General features: G+C 42.6%; 2 protein-coding genes and 1 pseudogene across 2 annotated transcripts; 2 read left to right on the plus strand and 1 right to left on the minus strand.

The window, feature by feature from the left end:
• Positions 1 to 2070: 2070 nt before the first annotated feature.
• On the plus strand, positions 2071 to 5388 carry LOC101777636 (peptidyl-prolyl cis-trans isomerase FKBP19, chloroplastic). Its single transcript, XM_004975121.4, has 11 exons — positions 2071 to 2300; positions 2411 to 2509; positions 3030 to 3140; positions 3423 to 3508; positions 3602 to 3652; positions 3776 to 3856; positions 4162 to 4206; positions 4455 to 4510; positions 4591 to 4666; positions 4749 to 4855; positions 4949 to 5388. The coding sequence occupies exons 2-10, from the start codon at positions 2470 to 2472 to the stop codon at positions 4845 to 4847; spliced, it is 645 nt and encodes a 214-aa protein (XP_004975178.1). The 5' UTR covers positions 2071 to 2300; positions 2411 to 2469; the 3' UTR covers positions 4848 to 4855; positions 4949 to 5388.
• A 7377-nt stretch (positions 5389 to 12765) lies between these two features.
• On the plus strand, positions 12766 to 13857 carry LOC101764005 (annotated as a pseudogene).
• Positions 13858 to 15800: 1943 nt separating this feature from the next.
• LOC101764416 (crocetin glucosyltransferase 2-like) lies at positions 15801 to 16450 on the minus strand. The gene is made up of 2 exons (XM_022828480.1): positions 16161 to 16450; positions 15801 to 16116 (listed from the first exon to the last, which is right to left on the minus strand). The coding sequence occupies exons 1-2, from the start codon at positions 16448 to 16450 to the stop codon at positions 15801 to 15803; spliced, it is 606 nt and encodes a 201-aa protein (XP_022684215.1).
• Positions 16451 to 16489: the final 39 nt, after the last annotated feature.

Here is a 16489-nt window from a genome sequence, read left to right on the forward strand (position 1 = left end):
CCGTGATGGATGGCTAGGGAGCGGTGTACCGAGTGGTTGAGGAGGTGCTGGAGACGGCGAGCACAAAGGTGGCAAGGAAGATGAAGAACGGAATTGAAAAGGACGTCAATGGTAGGGATTGTACCTTCAAGTGCTGGAGGCTGAGGCCTCGTTGCTTTTCTCTACGATTTCCAACTTCTCCTTCTTCGTCTCGATTGCTTTTCTTTCGGAGCAGTGCTAATAATGTGTTTGAAGTAATGTAAAACGAGAGAGACAATGAACGAGAGGGAATGGATCGGTAGTTTCATTGATTCAATCTTTCATATAAATCGACAGGGAATGGGTGCGACATATGGACGTGGTGGCAACCGCCACGTCCGTACTCCGGATGGTGATGTTGGTTCTGAGAACAGATACACCGATGGATGGATGGATGAGATCATCTAATCTCATGTTTTGTAACACCTTCTGTCCTCAGTTTCTCCTTTGACTAGCTCTTATATACTCTATCGTCATTTTCTCCTTTTACTAGCTCTTATTAAATGTTTGGAAAGCTTGGCGCCCTTTTTTAAATAAAAACTTTTCTTTTGTTCGCGCTAGATTGCACAGCATGGTTTGTCTCGTTGTCGGCTTTCTGTTCTTATTTTTTTTTACTTTTTTTAATAATTATAAGAGAAATAAAGATTTGTTGATTCGTAACCACACATTGGCAATATGTATCACATTTTCCGCTCCCCCAAACAAAGCTTGGGATCATTTTTACAACATATTTTATCTAGCTTGGGAAAGCAAGCCACACAATTTTTTCCGTAATGGATTCATGGGACCTACACATACGGTTCAAAAGAAATCTTGCTGCTCTAGATTGTAAATTATTTTGACTTTCTAGATAGATTGTAAATCGTTTTGACTTTCTAGATGTATTATATATCCAAACATTGCACCTATATCTAAGTGCATAGAAAAAATTATAAATTTAAAGAAGTCAAAATAACTTACACTTTAAAAATAAAGGGAGGTGGTCCGGGAGCTTCCGGTGCTCCCGTGCATTTGGTACATCTATTGGAATCGTGGATGGTCCAGATGCAACCAATATGTCTATGTGGACTGCGGGTTAGATTTGGGGAAAGCGCAGGGATTAAAATGCAAATTGCATCATCGAACATTGGTTTCATCTCATCCATCCAAGATGCATCCAATGGATGTCATCTACCTGGTGCATGGGAGCACAAGGAGCTCCTGAGTACAGGATCCTCTTTCGAGAGTATAATTGTGGTGAACCAAAGTATAAAACTTAACTAAACTTGTCTAAGTTGTACCAACACGTCGATCATTTCCAAGTTTGCTAAGTGGCAAGCATCGTAAATGTTTCTTTTGTCCATATTACAAAGATTTATGTGTTAAAATTCCATTTCTAATTTCTGGCAAAGTTCGGTTATAAAAGTCGTTTCATGTCAATTTTTTTTTAAACATCTCTAGCAACTTATTTATGGCCCATATTAATAACAAATTGATTGTTTTTTCAGATGTTAAGCTTATGATAAATTGGACTATATTAGTATAACCTCTTTATGCAAGAGAGTCTTACTTTGTCGCATAGTTGGCTATAACATAGTATGTGTTGACAACAAAACCTTGCTGGTTAGCGACTGACTACCCTCGAGTTTCTTTGTTTCTACTGTTTCGACGACGGTGTTTCTTCCTCCTCTCTTGTTAGAAAGAGATCCTAAAAGGAGAGCCGAGGAATTTTGCATAAAGTATCCGGAGGATACAAGGTTGATATAGTCCTTTAATTTTTCTTCATATTACAATAGGCACATAACTATATTTGACATAAGAAAAGGCTTCCGTCACAGCACTCAGGCCTATCAGCATGACGGCGCCTTCCAATATTTAAATATTGAATGTTAAATGATACAGATGGTCTGTACACTAAACGATTAGATTTTAAAATATAACTCGATTAATAATATAAAAATATTTATTAAATATTGAAATTAATAGTTATTAAAAAACAATTATTGCGGCCTTGGGGGAGAAGAGGGCCTGGTCCTGGCTTCCTGCTTGGAAGGCACACTCTGTCTGGAGTCTGGAGCCATTGCGAATTTGCAAGTTGCGACCCAACCGAGTCGACCACGGACCACTCGTTCCGTTTCAGCTCTAGCGGCCTCTCCACCCTTCTTCGTCTCCCTCCATCCAAGACGCTTGCTTCCACCACCGCGGTTCCACCTCTCTATCTCTCACTCTCTCGTCTCATTCCCTCAACGGTGCGTGCAGTGGTGATCCACCAAGACCGGCATAACTGATTCCCTCTTTCCTTGGTGAGTAAGCTCCTGCTTGCATGGACGGATTGCTGATTTTTCTCTGTATAATCCATCTCTTGTGCGAGCCCTCAAATCCAAATCTTTGCTTGTGGAAATGAATGCTCCAGGGCATAATACATCTTCCTGCGCCGTGGAGTGTTACCTTCTGCTCCCTTTCTGTGAGGCTATGGTGGTTCTCGCGAAGCTCGGGGCGCCAAGCACGCCAGGTCAGTCTAGGCGCTAACCTTATCCTGTCAGTCTTGTGTGGCCTGTTTTGTTTATTCTCCGCAGCCAGCAGTAACTGGAAGCAGTCAATGTGCAATCACCTTTTCGCGTCTATGCATTGTAATAATAAGGATTGGGGAAAAAAATTAAACTTTGCTATACGCTCTCTGTAATGTGGCTTCAGCTTCAACTTGAACTGATTGATGATCGGCATTCTGAATTGGGCACAATACTGATCTCGCTAAATAGTGGGATTAGAACATTTTTTCTCATATGCCATGTCGATTCAGGTATATACAGTCAGAATGTTGACTCATTCACAACTTAATTTCAGAGGGGAATTTACCTCATGTAATTTATAATCTGAATTGAGATGCTATGCATACCAACGAAATAGATACAAGTAATTTGGAGAAACTCCCTCGCAAACTGTATTTCATAGATGAAAGCAATATGCAATCCAAATCCTGTGTAGACGCTACTTGGGTTCCACTAAGACTATCCTGAATTACTCGTGTACAGGTTTTATGATGGACAGAAGGAGACTGATGTTGATCCCAGCAATCACCATTGGCATAGGCTCCTGTCAGTACACGTTTGAGAAGGGAGCAGCGAAAGCTGAATTTGCTGATAGTAAGTCTCCCTATCTTCATTGGATTACAGACAAGGCCATATGATCTTCAATCAGTAATAGCTTTCTGTTGGCATGTCGTCATTGGAATGATCCAGTTAGTATATTTGTATGACTGAAACTCTTTGTACTGTGTGAGACAAACAGAGGGGTGACATATATGGCTAACTGCTTTGCCGCTATGTATTCAAGCTTCTTTAGTGTGCATTTGTTGTTCTAACAAGAAAGTGTAGAAGCAATCTTAAAAATAGGCAATCAGACCTTACTCAACAATCCAATTTCAGTGCCTGCACTTCGAGGTAAAGATTATGGAAAGACAAAAATGCGGTATCCAGATTACACTGAAACAGAATCAGGACTCCAGTACAAGGTGCCCTTACCGCCATCCGCTGATTTCTTGTTTCCTATAGAATGCTTAAACGATCAGAACATTGCATTCATTATTGTCATGACAAAACTACAGGACTTGCGGGTTGGTGATGGCCCTTCCCCAAAAAATGGGGAGACTGTTGTGGTGAGTTACAACCCATTACATATGAATGTACATGTAGCTCATTTCGATGCTGTACATGTGTTATCTGTAGAGTTGTGCCAAGCGTCAACCCTGATGAAGGTTTGAATTTGTTTACTCCTCAAGGTTGATTGGGATGGCTATACAATTGGATACTATGGTCGTATTTTTGAAGCTCGGAACAAGACCAAAGGTGGTTCGTTTGAGGTATCAATTGCCACCATATTTTACAGAAAATTGAGTCTTTGTAGCTTTCTTACAAGTTCAAACAATCATTTGATTTATTGAACTAGCTGAAGTGATCAGAAGAATTGTGTTGTTGATGTTTAATTATGATGGACATGATTTTTTTGTGCCTATGAGTGTGCTATGCTTCATAATTTAAATTCAAATCTCAAATGGTGTAGCTCACATTTCAATACTCCAAGAAAAGTGCACGATAAATGGGAAGCATACATGCATATTTTCGTCCCAATTTAACTGATACATCATTCTGCAATCATAAATGTCAGGGTGGTGACAAAGACTTCTTCAAGTTTAAGGTTGGATCAGGGCAGGTAATTTACTACTTTAGGCAGTACTGATCACCTTTTTCATATCATACTACCAATCAATTTTGGTAGAGTGCTACATTACCATGTCCATAACTGAAACTGATCCTTTTCCAAAACATTGGCTACGATAATTTCAAAGGATAATTGTGAAACAGACTACTAACGGTTTTGCAGTTCTGTGAGCACTGTATGAAAGGGAATGTTCTGTCAGTGCCTGTCTCATTGGTACCTTCCTTTTTTTAACAACGTAGGTCATACCAGCTTTTGAGGAGGCTATATCAGGCATGGCTCCCGGAGGAGTTAGGAGGTAAGGTGGCTTCGATGCATTTTCCAAAAGTTCATCTTGCAACTTGCAAAATGTACTATTGAATTGCTCACCCACTTTAGGATAATCGTACCACCGGATCTTGGGTACCCAGATAATGACTACAACAAGTTGGGTCCAAAACCAACGACATTCTCGGTAAAGCATTTTCCTGATTTCACAAGTTATCCTCATCAGTGTTTGTTTGAATCGGGTTCAACATTTAACAATTGTCTTCCAGGGACAAAGAGCTCTTGATTTTGTTCTACGGAATCAAGGCTTGATAGACAAAACTCTGCTATTTGACATTGAGCTTCTCAAGATAATTCCAAATCAGTAGTATATAAGGTTCCTTTCTCACTTGGAAAATGATTCTATCTTGCATTGACTTCTCTTGTTTGTCCATAGTTTGGTAACATAGCCAAAGATTACATTTTGCAGGTATGACGATTATGCCTGGAAGAAAGGAGAACATCTTATTCACATCGATCCATTATTGAAGAACTGTGGTAAAAGGATATACTGTGTGTCTGTGTGATCAAATGTGAAAAGAAATTTGCTAGGCGTATGTGCACCTACGTAATGATGTGAACATATCTACGTACATCTCCACTAAACATGTCTCTTTTGAAAAGATGTGTATGCAGTTTTCCACCACTGAAGCTGTATTTAGATACCTCTCTGGTCACCACTACTGAGCGTATAGAGGAAGTGATCAGATGGCGAATTGCTGAAAGGAACAACAGCATTCTAGCTGCAAAAGTTGTAAATAGACCAAAATCTTGCCTCCATCTATCTTGAGTAATTCCTTTGTAGCCTAATAACATGGTTCTCGTGGAATTATTGAAACTTGAGAATTGATTGATTGGATCGCGGAATCAGCAAAGGAGTCATGAGAAAGAAGGTAATGCTAATTGCTAAAGCTGAAATCGAGGCCTCCGCTGTTAGGTTCACTTCATTGTTATTTTGGTACTTCACTTGTGGGTCCATAGTTTGATTTTTTTTATTTTAACCTTTTTAAAACTAAAATTTTTAAAATAACTCACAATAAACTAAATTTCCAATAAGTAGCCCTTTTGGTCACACAAGTTCCATAGTGCGACTCATAACTGAGTCACTTTACGTGGCGCTGACGTGGTCTCACGAGTCAAAGGCTAGTTGCGCCAAAGGAGCTAGCGTGATTGCTGAGTTAAGGGGTGTTTGGATCTTTAGTTCGGACTAAAATTCATGTCACATCGAATATTCGGAGGCTAATTAGGAAGACTAAACATGAGCTAATTATAAAACTAATTACACAGACGGACGGAGGCTAATTCACGAGACGAATCTATTAAGCCTAATTAATCTATCATTAGCACATGTTTACTGTAGCATCACATTGTCAAATCATGGAGTAATTAGGCTTAATAGATTCATCTCGTAAATTAGCCTCCATCTGTACAATAATTTTGTAATTAATCTATATTTAATACTCCTAATTAGTATCTATTCGATGTGATAGGAATTTTAGAAGGTTCTAAAAGAACCAAACACCCCTTAGCCAGGCAACCATATATGGCGTGACTAGCTCCCAGCTTGCTAGCTTCTTCGTGTGCACAAAAATTCAATTTATTTAGCCTTATTTCCTCCTCTATTTTAATTACTAATGACCTCCGAAATTCTTCAAACTTAGCAGGTATAATATATAGAGTGTATATGTTTCATTTTAAGTGTTTGCACTCCAAAATATGATGTAGAAAATGAAAGATTCAATTTCTAAATAGGAGAAGTGTTATTGACACTTTGCCTATTATACTAGTAGCTTGATTCTCAATTCTCAAGTACCATGCAATAATGCATATGAGACCATGATTCTACTGCATGGATTTTCTATAGGCCAATTAAGCACCCGCAAGTGTTACTTCAATATAAGTTTGATAAAATTTAAAATAGCTTGACTCCAAATAAATTTACGATCTCTTATGTTTCAGGTTAGAGCCTAGAGGGAGTATACATTCAAAATAAACATAGAGTTCTACTTCTAGCACTTCATTAGCATGTGAATAGAGCACGTGCCTTTGTACGGATTCATAGTAAATATAGTACTATTACTAATGGATAGTGCCGAGGATCAATTTGAGTACTCCAACCGAGATGAAGAAACCAAAGAACCGTTTAGCCTCCTTTTCTTTTCTTTCATTTCGTTTCCTATGGACTGCGTGAAGCTCGAAGTAAACCCACCCTAAGGCTAATCCTAGTGGATGGCGTGTAAAGGGGTGTTTGGTAACACATATTTAAGCATCGGCGGTGCAAACTTAAATAATAACTCCTATATATCCACTTTTTAAGCATCAAGTGCAAATGAATCATTTTTTCTTTTGTTAAACACATTTATTATACATTTTTAGATAAAAGGAATAGTTGGCACATCAAGTTATTATTACATCATTTTCAGCTCAGAAACTGAACCTTTATTATACACGGGTGGAGAATGTGATCGAGAAAGGCACATCAGCGCAGGCAACCACCATGGCATTGTTGGCACGGATTTTAGAGAGAGATTTCCAGTACAGGCCGGTGTATTCTCGATATTGATTTTGGACACTACCGAGAACAAGAACTTGATCCCGGACGAAAGTTACAGCGCGTTATATAAGTCGAACGCTACGAGATGGCAAAATGAAGAGCTAAGCGTGGTTCTAAGCTTATCCTCCGTGTATTGGTCAGGGGATATTCCACGCATCATTGCATGGCACTTGAGAATCAAGCTATTAGTACAAGTAAGTCTCAATAACACTTATTCTATTTAAAAATTGAATCTTTCATTTTCTACATCATAGTTTGGAGTGCAAACACTTAAAATGGAACATATACACTATATATACTATATATATTATAGTATATACATTATACTTGCCAAGTTTGAAAAATTTCAGAGGTCATTAGCTAATTAAAATAGAGGAGCAAAAAATAAGGCTAAGTAAATTGAATTTTTGGCACCCAGAAGAAGCTAGCAGGCTGGGAGCTGGTCACTCACGCCAGGTCCTTGGCGTGACTAGCCTTTGACTCGCCAGGCCACGTCAGCGCCATGTATAATTTACTTCAATGGAGCATTTTGGTCACGCGGCATGACTCAGTTACGAGTCGCGTCGTCGAACTTGGCGTGACAAAAAGGCTACTTGCTGAAAATTTAATTTGTCATGAATTATTTTTAAAATTTAAGTTTTAAAAAGGTTAAAATAGAAAAATTCCCATAGTTTCTTTTAACGACTAGCCACCAAAGGCAAACCAGAAATCTTGGCTTTACCACGGGGTACAACTCAAATAGGATTTGGATAATTTTTTTGTAAAACTACAGAATTTCACTAAAACAATCTAAGAGAACTGCTCAAGTACACCTCTTTTAGAAAATTGTACGAATCTCAAAGCACACCATCAATTAATTATATTTTTTCCCGCAAAAAAAATAATTAGATAGTTTCTTAATTATTTCCACCTGGTTCTGAATGGGCCCGGCCCTCCCCAGCCCAGCCCCTGCCAGCCCAAGTCGATCTCATATCCATCTCCCCAATACTGGAAGTCCGGAACTCCGTATCCCTTTTCTTCGGCGCCGTTCTATTCTGGTGACGAGGTCTGCGTGAAGAGAGGGAGGGCAGCAACGCTCGAGTGGCGACGTGCGGTCTTCTGGAGGCTTGTGGCGGCGTTACTTGGAGTGGTTTTGGTCGTGTTCTGGCATTCTAGTTATGTTCGTGCTTGAAAAATTTGGCATGGGTGCAGCAGCCGCTCAGATGATGTGCAGCCACGCCATGACCGGCAAGGAGACCGCGGTTGAGCTCTCTGATCCTCCATCTTCACCGAGAGAGTTGTTTTTGGGAGGTACAGGCACTCGCATCCTGCTGCAGGAACCTGCTATGTGTTGTGCCCACCATGTGTTCGATCAAATGCCTCAGCAGATTGGCAAGTTGGATAACTCAGATATTGAGCAAGGTAATTCCATAACTTGGTTTTCTGAGGGTCAAGTAATTCCAGATGCCCATGAGGTGTTTGATAAAGTGCCTATTGAGGTGGTCTAGGATGAGGACGTGCAAGGCATGCTCGACCAACACGGTTTACTGAAGAAGCTAGCTCTAGGTGCAGATACCTTTGTTGGTGAGGATAGGGTGTATGCAGAACAAAAGCAAGTGCCTCTCCAAGCTTCAGTGGTGTGGGATAGTGCAGTACAAGAGGGGCTTGATGTACCACCTTGTGTTGATGTTATTTGGGATGAGGGATCGGGGCATGACCTCGACTTGCATGGGTTGTTGCAGGATCTGGCTATTGGTGGGGAGAGGAATCCAGCTGGTGAATCATTCACTGACGGTTTGCCCAGTCATACCGTGTATGAGGTGTTTGAAGGAATGCCCAACAGAGTTGTATGGGATGAGATGCCAGCCGACTTTGCTGTGCATGATGGATTCTTGAAGCAGCTAGCATGAGGAATAGAGGGCATAGATGACAAGAAGGCAAATCAGATTGTCAGGTGGGATACGTACCAACAATCAACAAAAGGTGCACCACAAGAGGGCAACAGTATGTCTCTCTTGCCAGTCAATAAATGGTCTGATTCTTTTGGTGACTTGGAGTCGATAGAGTTGCACATGCCTAGAACACAAATAGGTGAGGTAGAGGCTAGTTTAACAGATGAGGGTTATATGGCACATGAATTAGGCACAGCCGGTTATCAGCTTTTAGGATGTATATTCAGTGACTTGGCTGTGCTTGATATAAGGCAAGAAGCAGGTCATGCTTGTGAAGCAATCAACGGAATGCAATCATGGATGTTAGGTGATTTCAATCTGCGGCATCATCCCAACAATAAAGCTTTCAAGTCTGAAATATATGATGATGCATGTCTGATGGATCTGAAGCACAAGAGGGCTATGTGTATTAGGCAATGGGATCCTGGAATTCCGAGATCGGCGACATCAGGTATCCATAACAATTCTAGCTCAGATCTCCTAAATGGCTGGAGTCCTTATCTCCCTCAATCTGATGAGGTCAAGACATTACTGGTATTCATGGCTGAAGAACATGGAATGTTATTTATTACAAGATCAAGCTTCTTCATAGAATGGATAAGAATTGTTTCCTTTCAAGAAGAGGCTAGTGACTAAAATATTGCAGATATTGTTATGGCATTAAAGATAGGAATTTGCCACACAGGGAAGGAGCAATGGAGCATAGATGTCTCTCTCTTGAGTCTTCTCTCAATGGACAAGCTGGTTACGAGCTCCTATCATGGTCTATAATAGCACAAATGGGAAAGGTGGAGTTCAGTCTATCTTGTGGGAGTCTATTGAAACAGGAATCAGCTCAAGGAGAGTTTGAGCTATGAACCAGAGCTATTAATGAAACAGTGCTTAAGAAAATGCCAGTATGCATGAAGAATCATTTTAGTTCAGGAGGAGTTGAGCAGCTAACTCAGAAAAGTTTCCAGTGCCCTGTTTTCTCTTCTTCCCCATGGCCGCTTATTAAGCACCGCTGATTTGCCTCAAGCTCTGGTCATCACTATCGGCAGCAATAGGGATACTATAGGAGTTCTGTGATATTGTATCATGTGATTTCTTTGGTGTTCAACAGCTGATGTCCGTGCTCAAGATTTATGCGAAACATTGTCATGAGAAATTGCAATATTTTCCAGGAAGTGGGGTCTTCATTCATCGTGATTGCAGCTCTGTACTTCCAATTAAGGTGTTCTGTTGGAATGAGGCACCAAGAACTACAACACATTCGAAGGCAGTGGGATCCAGGCATCATGCAACTTCGTGTCATGCAATGGATTGGATGTGAATGCAAGTGCTGCAATGGGAGTTATCCATGGACCAGATGCTATGATGTTGTGTGCAAGCAGTTCCTAAATACGACAGCTTGTGGACAAGCTGTGTTTCAGGGTGGTGGCAATGTCATGCCCTGGCAGTGCCATGTACTATGTTACTGGGCCCATCAGCTATCAAGTTCGTCGGCCCAAATTACAACCCGAGAACCAGCCCAGGTGAGCAGCCCGCTCTATAAATCAGAGGCAGCAGCACGCCACCAGGAAGGAACAGAAAAGAAAGAAGAAAATAGAAAGGGAAAAGGAGGTTGTCTTCCTCCTCCCGTTCAGAGATCATCTGTATTTCCCGTGATCTTGCTCACGTGCCGGTTCGATCTCGCCGGCGGCTACGGGTTGTTACACCTCCTCACGCAAACTGAACGGTCCAGCCGCAGAAGAGATGGGATCCAGAGCCGGGCTTGGTTAGGCTTGGAAGACCCGGACCCGTTTAGGACCCGGTGTAAATAATTAAGAAAATATCTATTTAATTGGAAAAAGTTATTTGACAACCAGTCGCACGAGCGCGCTACTAATTTGGCCTGCTACGGCCTGATGGGAGGGTGGGCTGCTGCGGTCCACGTTTTTCTTATCCCGTTTCAACTTAAAAAATGTGAAAACTTTTTTCTGAAGGTCCATTTTCAATTCCGTTTGCACCACTGCATTTCTTATAATAAGAATCTACAAAACAAGATCCATAATGCATATATTTTAGAATATATTTTTTTATTTATTAGCAATTTATATTGAATACATAGTAGCTACTTGTGTATTAAGCATATAACAACTTATTTGTAGACCTCTCAACAAATTATGTACATAAATTATTGCAACAATAATTTTATTGTCATATTACTTTACCCTACAATATCTAAATAAGTTACTAAATAAGTTACTACATTATCTCTATATAAGTTACTACCAGGCATATACTTCATAAGTTGTTATACTACCTGCACACAAGTTGTTACACAATTCTTCACATATGTTGGCGCATTTATTTCTATATAAATTTTCTACTAGACAAGTAGACGTACAATATAAGATTAAAGGTTGATACATAATCTCTATGTAAATTTGATATATTACAGGTGCATAAGTTATTACACCATATCTATAGAAGTTGTTTCATAGTCTATACATATGTTGATACATAAAGTTGTCACACCCTATATACATAAGTTGCTACTATATAATCAATATAAGTTACCAGTTACTTAAAACAGCTTCAAAACATATCAAATATGGATCTTATTTTTTAAATCCCATTGCAAGGAACACAATGGTATAAACATATTTAAAAATTGACACTTGATGTGAGAGTCATGGTCATTTAAATAAAGTAGAACCATTTTTTACTGATGACATCATCACCGAAAGAGACGTCCTCCCGTTAAATTGATAAGGTCACGTGTCAATAAACAATAGGCAAACATAGCAAATTGGCAATAAATGGCACTATCACACCGCTCATCCCCCACACAAACCAGGAGACACATGCAAGCGTTGTATAGCACATGCAAAAACAGGCGTATTAGATAAAATACTAATTCAAATTTAATTGTAAATTCTATTTGACGCATCCAGGAAAAACAAGAAATTATAGGTGCCGATTTACTAGGGAAATTTTGCAAAATGTATTTACCAAGAATTTGAACCCTCATTGTGACGGGGCTAGCATATATAAAGCTCTACGAGGTTGATGTAATGCTGAAGCTGCTTGAATAATAGCCCACACGGCATGAGCGAAACGGCAATCAAAAAACAACATTGCCTGCTGCCTTGCAAATTACGCTTAGCTAGGTTATCCTCAGTTAAAATCATATCCTTACGAAGTTATCATAGAAAAATATTGATTTTCAAGGGTGCTTTTAACTTGCAAAGGCATTTGTTGATATTAGGGGCGTCATTAGTCTTGATAAATTATAAAATTTATTATTTTGTTGAATGGATGGAATCAGAAAAATAAAATCTACCCAGATAGTTGCAAATTTCAGTTTTGTTGTACTGTATATGAACCTGTGACCTGATCATACACTTTGGATATTTAAACAACTACTATCCAGTGGATGAACACGTACGTATGTCCCTGTATAGTTTAGTATACCTTGCGCTCAATCACATTTACCCAAGATTTGGTCGTGAAAAGTCTTGTGGAAACTCCAAAGAATTTGCTTTGTCGATTTCTGCTGAATCCATGTGGTCGTTCTCACAGGTGCAGCAAAGCGTACGTCTCCTGCACAAGAGTTTTATACCATTTGGGAGCGAGGACCTTGACCCAGCTAAACTAATTAGGCACGTCGTATAAGCACCGTACATTACTTAATTAAATGCATACCATCAACTATATATACCCTGCATACAACCCGGTTCCGATCACCAAAAGAAATTAAAAGCAAAGCAGGAAGCCACTGCGAGAGCCTGGTCGACCATGGCCATCCCAAAGGCTTTGCTCCATGCCGCCCTCTGCTGCACCTGCTTCTTCGTTGCTGTCTTGGCAGCTCGTGAGCTGAGTGACGACTCGGCCATGGTGGCGAGGCACGAGCAGTGGATGCTCCAGTACGGGCACGTCTACAAAGACGACGCCGAGAAGGCGCAGCGGTTCGAGGTGTTCAAGGCCAATGTCAAGTTCATCGAGACCTTCAATGCCGCTGGGAACCGCAAGTTCTGGCTTGGCGTCAACCAGTTTGCCGACCTCACCAACGATGAGTTCAGAGCCACCAAGACGAACAAGGGGTTTAATCCAAATGCAGTGAAGGTGCCTACTGGATTCAGGTATGCGAATGTTAGCACTGATGCGCTTCCAGCAACAGTGGACTGGAGGATCAAGGGTGCTGTCACTCCCATCAAGGATCAAGGCCAGTGTGGTAAGTACAGTTTGGCATAACCACAGACATGTGTAAATGTTTATATTTACTGAAAACAATAATGGTGATCGAAAAAAAATAATTACAGGATGCTGTTGGGCGTTCTCGGCTGTGGCTGCCATGGAGGGCATTGTCAAGATAAGCACCGGCAAGCTCATCTCACTTTCAGAGCAAGAGCTGGTGGACTGTGATGTCCATGGCGAGGACCAGGGCTGCAACGGTGGTGAGATGGACGACGCCTTCAAGTTCATCATCAAGAATGGTGGCCTTACCACTGAGTCCAGCTACCCTTACACTGCACAAGATGGCCAGTGCAAGGTCGGATCCAATAGCGCCGCAACCATCAAAGGCTAGACGAGGCTGCCCTCATGAAGGCGGTAGCTAACCAGCCTGTGTCAGTGGCGGTAGATGGAGGAGACATGACATTTCAGTTCTACTCTGGAGGTGTCATGACCGGCTCTTGCGGCACTGACCTGGACCATGGCATTGCAGCCATTGGTTATGGAAAGGACAATGATGGAACCAAGTATTGGCTTCTGAAGAATTCTTGGGGCACGACATGGGGTGAGAATGGATTCCTGAGGATGGAGAAGGACATCACCGACAACAGGGGAATGTGTGGCCTTGCCATGCAACCATCCTACCCGACTGAATAGGCAGCTTCCGATGCCTCATGAGTCATGCCTCATCACGTTCATACACATGCCCGCAGTTTGAATAAATGGATGTTTGTTGTCGTGGTAGTTCTTTCAGATGTGTCTAATTGTGTCACATGGATATATGTGCTATAAATGATTACTTTGTAAATGTTTTGGATGTGGGAAAAAGATTTACAATTTGGCACTATTCTAGAGGTGCAAAGTCATAATGTTCCCGTGCCCCTTTCAGTTTATACAGAAGGAAACTGAGAGCGATTGTTGTCACAATCTGTTCGACTAGTTGCAGCTGGATTGTCTAGTATACTCCATCTGTCCCGCAAAGTGTGTCCTTTTAGTTCTATCCTAACACTGGTGGAAAACGCGGCTTTAGTCCTGGTTGGATAGGGCCATAGATCCCGAAAATCCAACCGGGACTAAATTTTCGAGACAAAAGGGAATTCTTTAGTCCCGGTCATCCACCCGGGACTAAAGGGGGTCTTTAGTCCTGGTTGGTAAAACCAACCAGGATAAAACGGTTCCAAAATAAAAAATAAAAAAAGGTCGGTCGCCCGCCCTCGCCCGCATCCGCTCCGCCCTTGCCCACTGCCGCCCGCCTGCACCCGCGCACGCCAGTTGCCCGCCCGCTCGCTGCCTAGCCGCGCCACTGCCCTATCCTCGCCCCGCTGCCGCTCCTCACTGCCAGTGAGGGTCGAGCAGAGGGGGAAGGGAAGGGGCAGCAGAGGGGGAGGCCAGGGGTGGGAGAGGAGGAGGGAGGGGGTGGTGGGCAAAGAAGAGAGAGGAGGGTAGGGGGCGGCAGTGGCGCAGTGATGAGGAGAGCGAGGAGAGGAGGCGCCGGTGGAGAGGTAGAGAGGAAGCGCGAGAGAAAAAGCAGGAAGAGGAGGAGGAGAGCGCGAGGATAAGGGAGAAGGAGAGGAGGAGAAGATAAGCAGGGCCGCGTGGGCGTTTTGTCCCGGTTGGAAATTTCAACTGGGACTAAAAATCTTTTATCCCGGTGGGAATTACCAACCAGGACTAGGGGGAGGGATTTTGTCCCGGTTGGAATTTCCAACAGGGACAAAAGGGGGAGCGTCGTTGCGATATTTTCTAGCCGTTACAATAGGAACTAAAGAGGGAGCTTTAGTCCCGATTGGTCATTACAACCGAGACTAAGCCCCCCCCCTGTGGTGGCTTTCGGTGGCACTTTAGTCCCGGGTCCAAAGCACCTGGATGGAAGGTCAATTCTCTACTAGTGTAAGTCAAACTATCTTATATTTGACCAAGTTTATATAAAAATATGTCAATGTTTTTGATGTCTAACAAGTTTTATTAGATTTGTTATGAAATATATTTTCATAGTCATACCTATTTAGTATTATAAATATTGATACTTTTCATTGTAAATTTGGTCAAAATTAAAAAGTTTAACTTAGGACGAGTCTAAAAGGACACTCTTTGTAGAACGAAGGGAGTATATATTTTCATGGTAGAGCCTACAGTCTATTGGATTTCATAGATGATTCCTGTGTTTTCCAGAGGAGGGGACATCATTTTCAAGCATCTGACTTCAACAAACAAAACAAAACATACATGGATTCTAAAGAACCAGATGTTTTCTTCAAATTATTGTAGGTTCCTCATGTTTAACTTAAAAAGTTAAAAGAGATAATCTACATCTAAATATCATATATAAGATCTCCTTGTCCTTGCACAGAAGCACTTCACATTTAAACATGATAGACACAGTTGCAAGTAATAGCACTTACAAGTTACAATGCAAAATTATTATGTAAAATAAGTAAATGACACACAACATACAAATTTGTTTTTACAATAGTTGCTGAGCGCTGACACATAAAAAATGGCAATATATTTGGCCTCCCACAGCATTTTGGAAGGCGCAATTCCATCGGGATTAAAGACTGGTTATGATAGCAAGCAAACACATTCCAACCAGATGTTTATTATTGACATGATGAATGCTCGTAGGGCACCAGCCCGGCCGGTTTCGCGGGGAACGGCGTCACGTCGGCGTGCCCAAGATACACGCCAAGCAGGTCATACAGCTCGACGCCGTCCGTCACCGGCAGCGAGAGCCGCCCCGCCCACAACTCGCCGTAGATGAGGTCGACGGAGCACGGCTGTGACAGGAGCGCCGCGGCCGCGCGCGACGCCCGCCACCCGGCGCGCCCACGGGAGGCGCGGGTCGTACACGAGCCCGCGCAGGAGGCGGCGGCCCTCGGCGTCGGCCACAGGATCGGAGGCTCGGAGCAGCTCCGCCTGCGTCCCCGACCCGACGTCAGTATTGGACGAGGTTGGGGCACCCGTCCGCGCCGCAGTCATTGAAGCCGTCGGAAATGGCGTCGACGCGGAAGGGGCTGAGCGGGTGCGTGTCGGTGGTGGAGTGGACGCACCGGGTGCTGACGAGCGTGGGGCGGAGGCCGTGGTGCGCGGGGCGGCGGCCGAGCTGGAGCATCGGATTGATGTGGCGCTGCGCGCCCGTGACCGGCCGGAGCAGCATGTGCACGCCCCAGAGGCTGCGGCTCTCGTTGGAGGCGGCGGAGGAGGAGGACGAGGAGGAAGGTGAGGTGGTGCTGCCGCTCAGGCGCCCCATGCTGGCTCATGGTGCCTCGGTTATTGGCTTCTCGCTTCG

This window comes from Setaria italica, chromosome VII, assembly GCF_000263155.2.
Source record: "Setaria italica strain Yugu1 chromosome VII, Setaria_italica_v2.0, whole genome shotgun sequence".
Classification (NCBI taxonomy): Eukaryota; Viridiplantae; Streptophyta; class Magnoliopsida; order Poales; family Poaceae; genus Setaria; species Setaria italica.